Genomic DNA, 15849 nt, shown 5'->3' with positions numbered 1-15849 from the left:
ATCATAAATAAATAAATATCGACAACTTGATAAATTTCATTAAATGGACAAATTTCGAAAATCCCATAAATTTTTATAGCTCGAACTATCCGTCAATTTCATTAATCAATAAACATTTATCAATTTGAATAATCTGATACTTTGCGATAACTCAATAATACTAATGGATAACTCGATAACTATAAATTTCGATGATTCGATAAATTTCGGTAACTAGATAACTTTCGATAACTAGATTTTTTTGAGGGAATTTATTGCGATTCCTATCGAAAAATTTCAAAACATTTTCTTATTTTTTCAGTTACTCCAATCCTTACCTATTTCTCATTGTTTTCATTTTCGTCGTTATCCTCAATTTTCCCTTCATTTTGTTTGCCTTTTTTCTGCTAAAGAGATAGATTATATTCGATTAAGAATGTCTTGTGGTTAAATTTTATTACAACTACAGATATTAAAGTTTTGTGAGTTAAAAACTAGAATACAAAAATTATTCAAAGATTCAAAGTACAAATTTTTCATATAATGAAACTAGTTCATAGTTTTTTTCTTTTCATTTGTAAAATTATTTTTCAGTTTTTGTCTTTTTTTTAGTGCCTTCTTTTGCCTTTTTTGCGATTTATAGCGCCTTTTCGCTATTTTATTTTGCCTTTTCTAGCTTATTTCGATATTTTATTTTATATGTAGTTTTTTAGGTCATAAAAATCCGTTCCCTGATCAACACATTTATCTTTATTACAAAGTTGCTTTTCAAATACGAAGTAAAACAAAATGCGAACACAACTCAAATTGAACAGGTAGCAACAACAACTATACTAAAATACGTAAACGAGCATTTTGGCCGTAATTCTTAACCAATTTCGAAACCAAAAAAAACTCTCCTCATCTACAAAAAAATATCTTTCCAATAGTGTTCTTGGGTTTGAAATCGGTTAGATAGAATCACCAAACGAGCGGTGACGCGTAGATGCCTCGCAACCGCGTAAATCTCGTAAATAAACCGATTTTTCATAAAAAAATAGGTAAGTTTACGAGGTTACATGGTTTACATGGTCGCGAGGCATTTACGCGTTTACATGAATTGCCCTAGTAATTAGATAGTACACAATCGATGTTATTGTTTACTTCTTTTCACATTGCATACATATTACGCAATTTACCTATTTTCGCAAAACGATATCTAATGGCGTTTTCTTTTCTCGAAAAAAATGTCACCTTCTTATGTGGCAACATTATAAGAGTGCAATATTTTAAAGAAAGAGCACGCCATATGCATGTGAAAGTGCTGAGAACAGAACATGTAAACTTGACAGCCCTGGCGCAGGGCAGAATAAATTGCAACATTATTTCGAAACGCTATTAATTTGGTAAACAAAAACATATCCACACATACATTTCTACATATATATTTATATATTATATGTATGTATCTATGTATGTATGTCATTCGCTTAAAATAGAAATGTCCTCTGATATCGGCCTTATAAAAAGAATTCACTGTTTTCAAATTATCAGTAGAAAAAGTATTCTTGTATACATGCGTAATGTACATACTTACATATGTATATATAATATATAAGGCACATATGTACGTTCATACACATATTTACTTTGTATATACTAACATATACCCGATTGGGGCACCGCCTATCCAAGCCATTCAATTTTTGTTTATCAACACTAAAGCTGAAGACCATATGTGGATGTGTATAGTATGTACATAAACTAATGCCTAACACATACGTATATAAAAACAATTAATTAAACTGAATTAGGTGGCGTTAAATATTACCATAAAAGGAAATTTATTTTGACTTACGTAGTATTACTAATATGGTATCAGAAAGCAATTCGTTGTCGCGCAATAGACGAGTAACGAAAAATAGTCTTGTTGTGTCGGCACTGAAAAAAACCCATATTTTTATCAGTACGTCATAAAATATTTTGAATAGTTTATATGCGAGTCATTACAGCAAGCGAAAAAAAATAAATTTTTTTGAAATAGTGATGTGCCGAGTATACGGTATATATCTGGAATTCGGCTTATCAGGGCGTTTTTTGATTGTCCGACTTTCCAGCCGGATACTGCTTAAATGCGGCAAGATTTCCGGAATGGTGCTTACACAATATGTTAGTGTATGGCCGAGCTTCTCATCCGATTTGTGGCGTGCGCCCTGATATTGCCACGCAAAGGGGAGGGGGACCTGCCGACTCCGAACGGCGATTCTATTTTTATAAAAAGTTGTTTTTCCTGGAAGAAATATACTCGGAGGTTTGCCATTTCGAACGGCGGTAAAGATACTTCGTTGCCAGCTTTAAAAAACTTGAAAGTTTTGCTTCCGTAAACTTAAAGGGTCGTCTTATCTGGGTATATGGGTAATTTTAAATACTTCTCCATTCACTGATGTTTTTCTTGTACGGTCGCTGACTTTCGTTTGAAAATCCACACCACTGCAAAAACTGGAACCATTGTCAGGGTAGTTGCTTTTTCCTTAAAGCATTGCCAAGTATCCTAGGTAGCTTTATAATTTCGAATAAGTTCTCCAAAAAACCAGTGCAACAATATTAGCCATTAGTATTAGTCAAAATATTCCCCAAAGTATTAGATATTTCATTCGAAATGCAAATGCATTTTTATAAATACACTGGTTTACAGCACAAATGTTCTATAGATGCCACTATCCAATTCCCATGTAGAATTGCTCGGTGATTCCGAAAATCAAGTAAGTGTTTTTTTCTATGGATACGTTTTCGAGGTATTTGCAACTTACCGTTATTCGGCTGAAAAAAAGATTGGTTCCACTTAATCACATATGTATATATTAGGAACCAATTGAACTAAGCATAGAATCCGAACATACAATTTTGTTGTTAGAATAAAAAAGCATACCATCTTTTCATAAAGTTTTATTTAAAACAAATTTTAATTTTTGAAAATTGGATTCATGTGGCTTTTGTTAGATAATGAGCTATGCTATTATAAAAAATTAATAAACACAAAACAAAGAAAAAAATAGGAGATACTTGTTAAAATATCGCACTCCTATTAATTTATGGGCAGCCGAATCTATGTAGCAAAAGCGGGACAACAATAATTGGCTGTATTTTTTTTGCAACAAAACATTATCAAATCTCCCATCCCCATTCAATGAATATGAGTGCAAAAATAGTTTTTTGCATTTACTGACAAACAGGGAAAATACCGTCAGTGCACTAAATATTAAACAGCTTATGGAGGGATATGTGCGTTTGCGATGTGCAACAAACATGTGAAAATGACTCATTCTAAAATTTTATTTAATTTTACTGCATTCATGTTTATATGCTTATGTACATATGTATGTACATTAGGGTGGTAAAAAAAAAAACAATAATGTCTGAATTTTAATGCTCCGACCCCTTGGGATTGTTCTATACCGAAAAAAATAGAAATCGCTCAAAATTTTCCATGTATTTTATAAGGGAAAAAATCTCAAAGATGGTATATAATTCTTGAAACTCAATATTTTTTCGATCAGAAAGCTCTTTTTTTATTTAGGAGACTTCAAATAATAATACCCAATTGTTTATTTAACCTTTTTCTAATATTAACTATAGGTTCCCCAAAGGCTCCAAAAACGCAAAAATGGGATCCATAAAAGATTGTTAATAATAGTAAAATAAAAAAATGGAAGTGTCCTGAAGAGAAACCGAGTCTTCCGATCGAAAAATATTTCAAGAATTCTATACTATTTCCACGAAAACTTGTTTTTTCCCCATATAAAATACATGGATAACTTGGAGCGCTTTGGGCGACCTGTAAATATATTTGAAATCGAAATAAAAAGGCAGGGGTATATTTCTTTCGATATAGAACAATCCAATCATTAAAATCCCGACTTTACTTCATCACATGCATTTTTGAACCACCCTAAGTACGTAAATACTTACATTCTTTCTTATCAACTTCTTTTATTTGGTTTTTTATTTGACGCTCCCGTTTTTATGTATATATGTACATATATGTGTATATATATATTTATGCCATTATTTCTTTGGTCTTCTACGAAAAGGGTGGCAATATGCATCCGTGGTTAGTGACTTGATGAATAATCGGCGCATCGAAAGTTATATGTAGCATTAAGTAGCGCAAATGGTGTGAGACATGACAGCTCTCGAATATGACTTTCCTTTTCAAAAAGAAAAGAATATGTACATACATACGTATGTATGTATGCCTGTGTATCGTCATCATCAATACAAGAAGGCCCCATTTGATAATTTGGAAACTTGTAAATTACCATGGAAAATTCTGTTTGAAAGACGCCAATAAATCTCGCATTTTTTAAGTTGTGACATTGAATTTTGGTGTATCTGAGAGAAAAATATAAAAGTATTAAATAAACGCATTTCATCAAAAATGAAAATGAGATATACTCGTTAAAAATTTTAAAATTTTGTCCAGAGGATAAAGCTGCCATCAAACCTTAAATTGGTATTTTATAACTAGTCACTGTTTTCTGTTTTCGCTTCTTATCATACAAAATTGGCAAATAACACACTTAGGGCCGTTTACTCAATATATGATTAACACTAATCTCCGTTTAAACATCATTATCGACGTGTTCGGCTCCATGCATATAACATAGAGTCGGTAACGTCGATAACGATGTTTAACCGCAGATTAGTGTTAACCAGACATTGAGTAACCGGCCCTTAACGTAGTATCATACTTAGCCTAACTATTTTTTCGAGTTTTTCGTTGTAGACCCAACGCGTCTAGTTTGACAGCTTCTGAGAAAAGGGTGGTCCATATAGTTTTTTTTAATCATATGTTATTTTGAAAGTTACAGCTCTTTCCCGCTAGAAATTTTGGCAGTCAGTATAATATCTCCGCGAAACGAAATAAATCGATTTACGCTGGAACAACGTTGGGAAATAACGCAAACTTATTGGACAACGATTTTGCTCGAAAAATCATATTCACCTCAGCGGCTACGATAACAAGCCACACTGCTGCATCTGGGATTGAAAAACCAGCACGTAATCTTCGAAAAGCCAATGCATTCTCAGTGAGTGACAGTTTGGTGCGGAGTTTGGAGCGGTTACATCATTGGCCTTTTTTTGTGGGTTGCCGTGAAGTACCGATGTTATGCTGTGAAAATGTCACCAATGTCTTGGGAAACTGAGCAGAGGCAACCACATGAACGAAATCGTGTTTCGAAAATAATGGGAATGTGTGCTCTTAAGTTAAGTTAAGTTAGTTAAGAATTAAGTTCCTTATTAAATAGTATGGATATTTGAGACATCCGAACGAAATGTAAAAAAAAAGGATTTTGAATTTATTAGAAATGGAATAAAGATTATGATGAGACAATAAGTTGGCTGCAAACTAATCAAATTCTCCTAGGATTTTATGGAATCGAATAACTGATAGATGTTAGATTGGCGATTAGACATACATACATATTTTAGTGTTTGGCCGAGCTTCTCCTCCGATTTGTGGCGTGCGCCTTGAAGTTGTCCCACAAAGGGGAGGGACCTGCCGACTATATATTTTTATGAGAAGTTGTTTTTCATGGCAGAAATGCACCCGGAGGTTTGCCTTTGGCTGTCGAGGGACGGCCGCTATTAGACAAATTTTTATTTTTATTTTTTAATATTGGTCGGAAACCGGGTTTGGATTTTGCTTTGATTTGAAACTATTTTGTTATATACATACTTAACTACATATGTACATATTTATGTGATAACATCAAAACGTTCACTTCACAATAGAGGAAAAGCCCCGCCGGACACTTACGGATATTTTTTTTTTCAATTTGACCATCCTGAAAAGTATTTTAATTACTGTAAATCTAGATATTAATACGGTGACATAAATTTTGCCTCCGTTCGTTTGGCGATTCTACCGAACCGATTTCAAAACCAAGAACACCATACACCTTTTTTGTCTATGGTTGTTGTTGCAACCTGTTCAAATTGACTTATTTTCACCTTTTGTTTTACTTCGTATTTGAAATTAATCTCCGAAATAAAGAATAATATGAAGAAGAAGAAATAAATGATAAGGATGACTACAAAAAAGAGAAGGCAAAAGTGAAGATAACGACGAAAATGGAGACAATGGGAATACATAAGAATTAGGGTAACTGAATTGAAATTTTTCGATCGGAATCGAAATATATTCCGCCATAAAAGTTACCGAAATTTATCGAATCATCGAAGTATCGCATCGAATTATTCAAATTGATCAATGTTTATTGAGTTTATAGACACAGAAACTTAGTGGTCGAAATTTACGGATAGTTATCGAGCTATAAAAATTTATGGGATTATCGAAAATTTTCTAGTTAAATAAATGTATCAAGTTATCGATGTTTATTGAATTATCATTATTTATAGACTTAACGAAATTTATCGAGTTATCGTAATACATCGCCTTCTTTCAACTTACAGAGTTAACGATAATTATTGATCTGCAGAAATTGGTCGATTCATCGAATCGAAGTTTATGGAATTTTCAAAGTATATTGATTTGTCGAAATTTCAAGGTTATAAGATGGTTATCGAGTAATCAATGCTTATCGTATTAACAGAGTGAGATATGTACATTTTTAATTTATAGAAATTTATCGAGCCCCCGAATTTCGCAGTTATCGAAATTAATCGAGTTATCGAATTTTGTTGAGTTATCGGATTTTAGTGTTTTTGAAATTCATCGAATTATCGATATGTATCAAATCATTGAGATTTATCGATAAACTGGAATGTCTCGGGTCAATTCCAAATCCTGCCGAAGTCCCCCAAAGACCTTCAAAGAAATACAAAACTGTAGTCACGTTTTAATTCCAAAGCAGAAGAGTTTCCGGTAAGCTACTTTGTACCTTATAATTTTTGCTACGTGTTAAGTTAGAAAACCTCTCCAAGGCTCCTAAAAATTAGAAAACCTTTCGAATTTCGACAGTAACTGGCACTGTAGTAAATATTAAAAACTAAACTACATAAGGAAGCCTACATACAAACTTATATATGTGTGTATGTATGTATGTGTACTATAGAGTTCATTGAACGTCTGCGGATATCCATCTATCGGCAGTTAAAATTTTATGTATGTACATATGTATGTACATACATATCTGTGGACTTCTGACAAAACAACTTTTCTCGAGTGAGGTCATTTTGTCTTCAAAGCAATAATTCACTGAGTTATCGAATGATATTTTTGTGTTTAGTCATTAATAGGAGTAGTTCAAGATGATATCTTATGAAATTTTAATACAAATGTAAAATTTTTAAATGGAACTTCCTTATAATTTACTCTAAATTCTAACCTACAGAAAGCACCGAGGTTGTTTTGTCAAAAGCCAACAGATACATATGTACATATGTATGTAATATTCTCTAAACTTCCAGCAGAAAATACTCGTAGATATCGCCGCCTTAAATGCCATTTATGTCAAATTTATTAGTTAAGGATTTAAAAATAAACATACCAACGGATGTTCGTAATCAATTATATATGCAAGGCACATACAAAAGTTATAATCGAAATGTTAGTAGGAAGAAAAGAAAACATTTATGTATCCATGTGCCTAAGTATGTACATATCTACACATGTATTTATATATAAATCCATACATACATACATATACATATACATATATTTACTTCACATGCATGGGTACAGCTGTGGGCCAAAAATTAACACTGCATCAATGAAAGGGAGTGATAACGTTTACTTATGTACATATGTACATTAAACCGCCTGATGCTGCTTACAAAGAAAAATCCAAGCCAATTCTGAAGTTTAGTGTGCATATTTTCGAACTTCCAACAAAATTTATTTTTCCTGTAAATGAGAGCGATTTTTGGAGAGTTGTGTAGAGAATGAAGTTGCAAGATTTTACCCGAACTTTTTCTTCTTGTAAAATCATGAAAAGTATCAAGCGATCATGATTTGATCATCATGAAAATGATTTTTTTGTTCTCGTCCTTTTTGTTGTTACTCACTTTTTACTCTCACTTCAGAGAGTAATTTTGCTGTTTGACATTTTTACAGGATTTTACACGAAAAGTATTGGATCAGAGCTTATCATATGCATATCTCATATTTAAATAGCCATTTATTGGCCATTTAGTACAGTTCAAATATATGATTATATGATCTGAAAACGAAATATTTTGCATTGATTTTTTCGGCATTCAAAGTGTTTTTCATGGCATTTTTTTTGTTTAATATAGATTGTACGACAAAAACCATATGTATCCGAAATTTAAAATTTTGGTATTTTCTTTCCTATAACCAATCTTTTTGTATTGATGAATAAAAGAAAAAAAATTATTTAAAATGAACTTGCCTTTTATTTTACTAAAATTGAATAGGATATAAAACTGTCTATTTGGCTTTTTTGTATAAATGCTCATTACATAGTTTGAAATTTTGCTGAATTTACCTTAATTTCCATCAAAGTAATTTTAATTTACGTCGTTATTGTTGTATACTTTATAAACCACATTTAAAAAAAATATGAAAAAATTGTATATGAAAAACATTTCGAATATCAAAAAATCAATGCAAAATAATTCTATGAGTCACCGTATATATAGTATATACATACCCTATGTACATATATACTTAAGAAAGAATTGAGTTATATGGTATAGTATTGTGCAACTACTATTCCATGTGTATGTGAAATCCCCATCTCGGCAGCTAGGCTATTTAAAAAGTTATAGACGAACATATTTCGGTTTCCCCTTAAGGCTTACATTACATTCGAAAAGTTTAAAACTTTTTTCTCGAATTCGCATTTATGTGTATGTATGTATGTATGTATGTAAGTAGTACCAACTTATTTGATAAACACGTTCGTTATTTGCTTCGGAGAACACCAGTTTTCAGTGATTTGACTTGTGGCATTTAACTGCCATTTCTAATGTAAAATTTATCGCTGAATCCGAATATGAAATCAAACATTAAGAAAGTAGAACAGTTTTCGAGATATAGCTAATTTTCCTTTTTCGAGATTTGAAAAAAATTTTCATTTAAAAATGTCGCGGTTGGACAACTATATCTAAAGAAAATTCTAATTAAGTGACTGCACTTTTTTCAGGTCTCGAAAACCCGAATTTTGGGTATATCTCAAAAACGGTTCTACTACCTTACATTTTGAATTCGTATTCAGATTCAGTGGAAATTTTTTTGATTTCTGTAAACTTGTGTGATGTGAATTAGAAAAAATGGATTTTCTGAATTTTTACTTAAGTGCTTATGACTTCTACATTTTCAATTCAATTTGGATAGGATAGGGTTTATTTTCTTCCTAAAAGATCACACTTTGACGTCCAATAAAGAAACCGGATGTAATCATGTTTTTTTTTAAGACGAAATTTACAGAGTTTTTGTGAAATTTTGTTAAAAATGATGCAAACTTCTCGAAAAATTCACAAATGGCTTCTAAACCGACAGTTTGATTGAAAAGTGTTGCACACACTATTGATGGCATATTTAATTACCTTCAGTATCATAAAAAAAAGCTTCGAAATTGGCTAACTACGTCCGGAGATAATGACAGTTTAGTGAAATTACGTTTTTTCAAAACTCGAAAAATGGAAATTTAGCTATATCTCGAAAACTGTTCTACTTACTTAACATTTGATTTCGTATTCGGATTCAGGTGCAAGTTTTACATTAGAAATGGCAGTCAAATGCTATAGGTCGAAACACATATTCTTAGATTATTGTAATAATTGGGTGTGCCCTAAACCAAGAAAACAGAGACAGAATTTGTTGTATGCCAGTACTTACACCGGTAAAATAAGTGTAAAAGAAGAGTGCAAGTTCAAGTTCAAATTTATATTTGCACATAAACATGTATGTAAGCATGTTTGTACATTATTACTCTATCCTATCCTACGTTGTTCACAGTCATAAATGCACGTATGATGGATTATAAACTTTTATCCATTTACAATTCGTCGCGTGGGTAAAAGATTGTCGTAAGCGTCATACGTACGTGCGTAACATACGACAATCTTTTACTCAGGCGACGATATATGTATGTACGTATGCTGGAAGAACACCAATTTCCCATTTTCTTTTTGTGCTGTTCTTTGCATTTATACTTAGAAAACAATCACTTACTGGCCAAAAGAAGGGGATAGTATAAAATACATACATATATAATGTATGCACGTTTATTTTGTATGTAAGCTCAGGAAATGAAGGGAAATGAATGCAGAATATGCAGTAAAGGATGACGTATTTTTAACCTCACCCACAATCCATCTGGGCTAGCCGTACATTTACAAATGTTCATAAATACATACATATTATTTGCATAAAATATTAAAACGCTGCTGCAAATGCACCACAGCACTTGAGACCGGTTTAACCTCGAGATATTTATTTCAGGCGCACACTTCATAAAAAGTGAAATCTTGCCAGCGCTGCGGTTGGTGCACTTTAACCATCGCTAAACAATGGCAATGCGCCTAAAAGTACGCCAAAAAAAGAAAAGATTATTTCGGTGCTGTTGCTGTTGCTTGCACACAGAATGCGTTAGTTTTTTTTTATTAAAATCCACTCCCATTCATGGCTATAGGCAAAACTACATACATATCGTTACCTCAATATAGAAAGGCCCTAACTCATATAGTCGTTGAAATGCAAAAAGCCGTAACTAACTAAAATTTTTTATTGCCTAAACTGACGTGCGGACTTACATATAATTCGATGAAATGCTTCTTAATAAATCAAAAAAGGAATTTTGTTTTTTTATTTAGTTAAAGCTTTTTTTATTTCAGCGACGATGTGAGATAGGGCCTTTCTATATTAAGGTACATACATGCATACCTAAAAAGTATGCAGTTGCTACACATCAGTTCCAATGTTTGAGTCGCTTATAAATTTCGCGCACACTTTGTGTGTGAAATTTGGCAACAGCGCTTTGTGCTCCTTACAAATAAACACACACATTTTGTAGATTGTATGTATGTACATATGTAATGTGCTTGCACCGGTCTCCACGTTTTTGCACGTTAGTAACGGCCGGGTTACTCAGCCCTGGGCTGGGCCACATGACGACGACCACCGGTGCGGCCAGTGACTGCACTGCGCGCTGTGCATGCCGGGTTGGGCTGGTGCATTGAGCGCATGCGTCAAAAAAATTTGCGCCGCTTCTCAGTTTTTTGTTTTGCCTTGAAGACAAACTGAGTCAATGCTTGCCGGAGCGAGGGTTGCGTCCATGTGGTATGGACATACACATACATACTTATGTATAATTTATAGCCATATGATTTCCCGGCTTTTTGGTGTATGCCCTTTTTCGGCGAGAGAACTCGGCGCAGCAGCTATTGATTTTTTGATTTTGATTACCCACCATCATAAAATATGTATCTACATACATACATAGGTATGTGCATACTTCGATATAAACAAATATATTTGTATGTATACATACATCCATATGTGCATACATATCTACTTATTAGCATAGTCTGGACTTTTTAAGCATACTTTATTAAAGTTGTCTCAAACACGTGCAATTACATCTCTGATTGATACTTATTTCCAACTTTTGTAAATACCAATATCTGGGATGTGAATATTGGTGAGGACAGTTTTGAAAACTTTTTTTCTTTTGATTGCATGTACAATTATGTATTCACATACATATGTACATATGTATATTTATGTAATTTTTCATAAATCTTAAAAGTCGGATACCATTTGCTAGAAATATAAAATATATTTTACGGGAATGAACCTTTTATTAAGCACCTAAAAAACTGCCGTTATTCGTATTAAGGAGAACCGCTAATATAGAATTTGGTACAAAAGCTGTATAATTTTTGAAGCGGTATTAACGGGTTGTTAACGATCACCCCGCATACATACTTACAACTTTAAAATAATTTATCTCGAAACCAATTTTTGAGAGTCGAAACACTTAACTTTTATTAACTTAACTTTTTATTAGCTAGGCTTCTTTGGCTCTCATGGTCTAATATACTATACATACATATGTGTGTAGGCATGTACCTTATCAGAAAAAAATGGTCGCCGTATACCCCTGATTTAAATACAATGCAAATTTTTAATGAACTTCCCGATACTGCCTATCATGGCCGTTTTAAGAATAGTATATAGTCTATAGGGGCATATTCATAGTCAGAATAAAGTCGCCTCTAAATTCCGGTGTGACATTAAAACTTTCCTCAAATCGCATTACCATTCGCGATACGGTCAGGTTGTAGGCGTAGCTTAACGTTTTGCATTATCTACCGTGAATGGTGGCTGTTTTCCGATTATTGTCAGCCGGCGAACAGCTGTTCCGTTATCGAAGAAATGTTAGGTTGTATTTTTCATTGATTGGATTGGAAAAAATGGCATTAACTAATTTATTAGTGAGGAACTATTTAAACACTGTTATATATAAAAATAATCCTTTGCTAATAACTGCGCGCTTGGGGCACACAATACGTGGCAAACGGCCGGGAGTCGCTAGGTCATTGGAGCAACGTTTGCAGGGTAGGTGACCGTTGCAGCGTGCTAGTAGTTTGTCCATCGAATGTTACGTATTAGCAAGTGTAATTAAATATTTTGTTTGTTTTTATTTCAGAGGAAAATGCTAAAGACCCCGAGCTAACCGCGCGTGTTAACATTGGGTTTCCACGTTTGAAACCTTCACGCTCTGAACAATTGAAGGAGCGCCTGGCGCACTTGAAAGCACAACGATCTAGCGAAGAAGTGGAGAAGTTGGCTCGCTCCAACAAATGTAAGAATTACACTCAGTTAAATGATTTCTTACATTAGTAAAACAATGCACTTTCAGTACTTATTGATCTGGATGAAGTACAGTCAGAATATCGGGCCACTAATGGACAATATGATTTGCGTGTGATTGCTGACCATTATGGCATTTTTGACGATTTATTCGGTTTGGCATATTTTGTGCCGCGCGTTGTATTAAATGTGAAGGTAAGTCCACCATATATTAAATTAAAAAAAGGATAACTAAATATTGCTGCAAATCTTCAAATTTTCAGTATCACATGGATGGCGATACACACGGCCTTGTTTATAATGGCAACGTCATAAAGCCTGCAGAGGCAGTAAGTGCGCCAGAGGTTACCTTTGATGGAACGATTGATCCAATAACAGGAAAGGCAAGTTAAATTAAAAATTTTTTCTCAACAAAAAGTGGTTTAATGGAAAACTTTTTCTTATCTAATCTATAATAACTACTTGCAGAAATCTGAAGGTGATTTTTTCTGGACGCTTGTTGCCTCTAACCCAGATGCACACTTTTCCGACAGTTCATCTGAATATGTACACTGGTTTATGTAAGGTTTTCAGGTGTTTGATGCGAAATTGATTTAAAAAACTTATTTATCTTTAATTTTTTAGATCGAATATTCCAAATGGTGACGTTAAGAAGGGTGAAGTGCTCGTAGACTACTTACCACCTTTTCCACCAAAGGGCGTGGGCTATCAACGTATGATCTTTGTGCTGTACAAACAAAACGGCAAATTAGATTTCAGCAAATACAAACTCCCTACGAGCGACAAGTATAATTTGGAGAAGCGTACATTTAAAACACTTGATTTCTATCGCGAACAGCAGGATAATATTACACCAGCTGGATTGGCATTTTTCCAAAGCGATTGGGATAGCTCACTTACAAAGTTCTACCACAATGCTTTGAGTAAGAATATCTCGCACAATATTACGCGTATATTAGTTTTTATCAAAAGTTTTCGATTTTTCTTAGATATGAAGGAGCCGATATTCGAATATGATTTCCCCAAGCCATACCTGGCTGATCAGAAATTCTTCCCTCTTAAGCAGGCCTTTAATTTGTATCTGGATCGCCACCGTGATCCTAAGGAAGTTAACAAGGAATACCTAGAACGCAAATTAGCGAAAACGCATCCTTTTGAAGGTCCCGAAAAACCGTTGCGTTTTCCAAATGCACATCCAATACGTGGTGTGCCTTCATGGTTAAAGACAGAAATACGCAAACGTCGACTGGGCATCGGGCGCATTAATGATTACAAATAAGCGATATAATTCTAAATTAGGCGGTGTGTTTTACAGTTTAGAAAAAAATATAGTAAACGTATATTAAAATGTTATAAATAGATGTGTGTTTTGAATTAAAATGCAGGAAACTTTAACGCAAGTCCCGGAAAATTTAAAAAAAAAGATCGTTCAAATAATCGAGGGATCACTGTAGTAGGGATCGCGGCTCAAAATTTAGCCGAAAATACCAGGCGCGCAGAAATGTGCAGCAAGAAATCCCGCACCATTCACAATTGATATCTGATCATTATTAGGCTGTGTTCACACGAGTTCATATGAGTTACGGTACACAATTTGTACCTAAATCTGCAATTGAAGACAAAATGCATATTTTGTAGCGCTTTAAAGCGAAAATGATAAAAAAAATCATATAATTTTGACTACCGTACCATGCGGAAGCGGTCGTTTCATCTGTTCGCTATATAACTACAAATTCATAGACATTATCATGCATAGTCACTAGTAAAAGTTTATTATCAGGTTATTATTACATGTTATACATAAATAAATACTAACGTAAATTGGATTTAATCAAATTTTGGTTTTCTAATAAGATAAAATCTATGTGGTTAAGTGGCCACATCACCACATACGTTACAACCGTTTACATAGCACATTCTCGTTATATTTTCGTTTTTTATATATGTATGTATAAACTCCTAAGGATTGCATTAAAATACTAACAAAAAAATTCTTACAAATAGAAAACTTTAATAGATATTTTTAATAAAAGCGCCTTTGCATAACAAGAATGCTTTAGATTATACAGGTGGTGTCAGGTATAAAAATAAAAACTCCATTTTCGATACTCGTATTTTTTTTTTGCTTTTATTTAAAATTAGTTTAAACTAATGTTAAACATTTTAATACTATCAACATTTCACTTCCCAATATTTGGCATATATTTTTTTTATTGGTTTAAGGGATTCCTTTCAGAAAAAGGGAAGTGGAGTTTATATTTTCATACCCACACAAGTATAGAAACTTAAGAATTTGCATTAAAGATATCAAACAATTACATATTATTTTGTCAGTAACAAATATTTGGCACAATTGTTAATTGTATTAAATTGTCGTTCGTTAAAATGGTAATGCATCAATCACATATATTTCCAATACAAGTGAAAATTGTACAAACAAAATTTATTCATAGCTTAAAAGAGATGACACGCTTGGCGGTTCGACCGAAGCGAACTTAAAGCGACTTGAAAGCTTTATTTTTGCAATATTACCCTGCGAAAGCCTTTAAAATCAGTGCTTTCGCGGTGCAAACCAGAGAAAAGAGTTAGAAAACTATTTTCCAGATTTTTGATCAGCGATGTCATAAACATAATGACGGTTAGTTCATTTCTTAAGATGGAAATTTGTCTGCAGAAATATTAATTTCGCAACACCCTTAATTTTCAAACAGCATCTTGTTTTTTAACTCAGCTTTTTTATAACCGATTATAGTTCATCTTCAAAGGTACACATTATCAAGGGGCTGTCTTTATAGTATGTAATTAGAATTAAAACAAAAAAAATGTTAAAAGCAAAGAAATACGCAAGGTCATACAAGTTCATAAACATTAACAAGAAATTATAAGTACTAAGCTCAAATATTAAAGTCCGCCATTTGTTCGACTATTGGGTAATTATGCATTATACTAACAAAGTGGAGTTGATTTCATGAAAATCAGTCATTGCACTGAGCCTCTTATAAGTAGAAACAAGAACTAAAACCGAGGCTTGAAAATTTTCCCACCAGCATCAAATTAAAGTTGGTAGCGAAGTTAAATAAATA

General features: G+C 33.2%; 1 protein-coding gene across 1 annotated transcript; it reads left to right on the top strand.

The window, feature by feature from the left end:
* Window positions 1–12302: 12302 nt before the first annotated feature.
* LOC118733469 (39S ribosomal protein L38, mitochondrial) lies at window positions 12303–14141 on the top strand. The gene is made up of 7 exons (XM_036462863.1): window positions 12303–12511; window positions 12603–12758; window positions 12816–12961; window positions 13030–13149; window positions 13235–13326; window positions 13391–13689; window positions 13756–14141. Exons 1-7 carry the CDS (start codon window positions 12367–12369, stop codon window positions 14043–14045), a joined length of 1248 nt encoding a protein of 415 aa, XP_036318756.1. The 5' UTR covers window positions 12303–12366; the 3' UTR covers window positions 14046–14141.
* Window positions 14142–15849: the final 1708 nt, after the last annotated feature.

The sequence above is a fragment of the Rhagoletis pomonella genome, unplaced genomic scaffold (genome assembly GCF_013731165.1).
Source record: "Rhagoletis pomonella isolate Grant_MI unplaced genomic scaffold, Rhpom_1.0 Rhpom_scaffold_00002, whole genome shotgun sequence".
NCBI classification, from domain to species: Eukaryota; Metazoa; Arthropoda; class Insecta; order Diptera; family Tephritidae; genus Rhagoletis; species Rhagoletis pomonella.
The sequence above is the reverse complement of the archived record's forward strand: the minus strand, read 5'-3'. Positions and strand labels throughout refer to the sequence as shown.

What these genes read in the sequence shown, in the direction of transcription:
- LOC118733469 (XM_036462863.1), top strand. Translation starts at nt 12,367, where the DNA reads ATGGCATTAACTAATTTATTAGTGAGGAACTATTTAAACACTGTTATA. An exon ending in GTTGGCTCGCTCCAACAAAT is followed by an intron (nt 12,759 to 12,815) that starts GTAAGAATTACA and finishes ATGCACTTTCAG; the next exon opens with TACTTATTGATCTGGATGAA. An exon ending in GCGTTGTATTAAATGTGAAG is followed by an intron (nt 12,962 to 13,029) that starts GTAAGTCCACCA and finishes TCAAATTTTCAG; the next exon opens with TATCACATGGATGGCGATAC.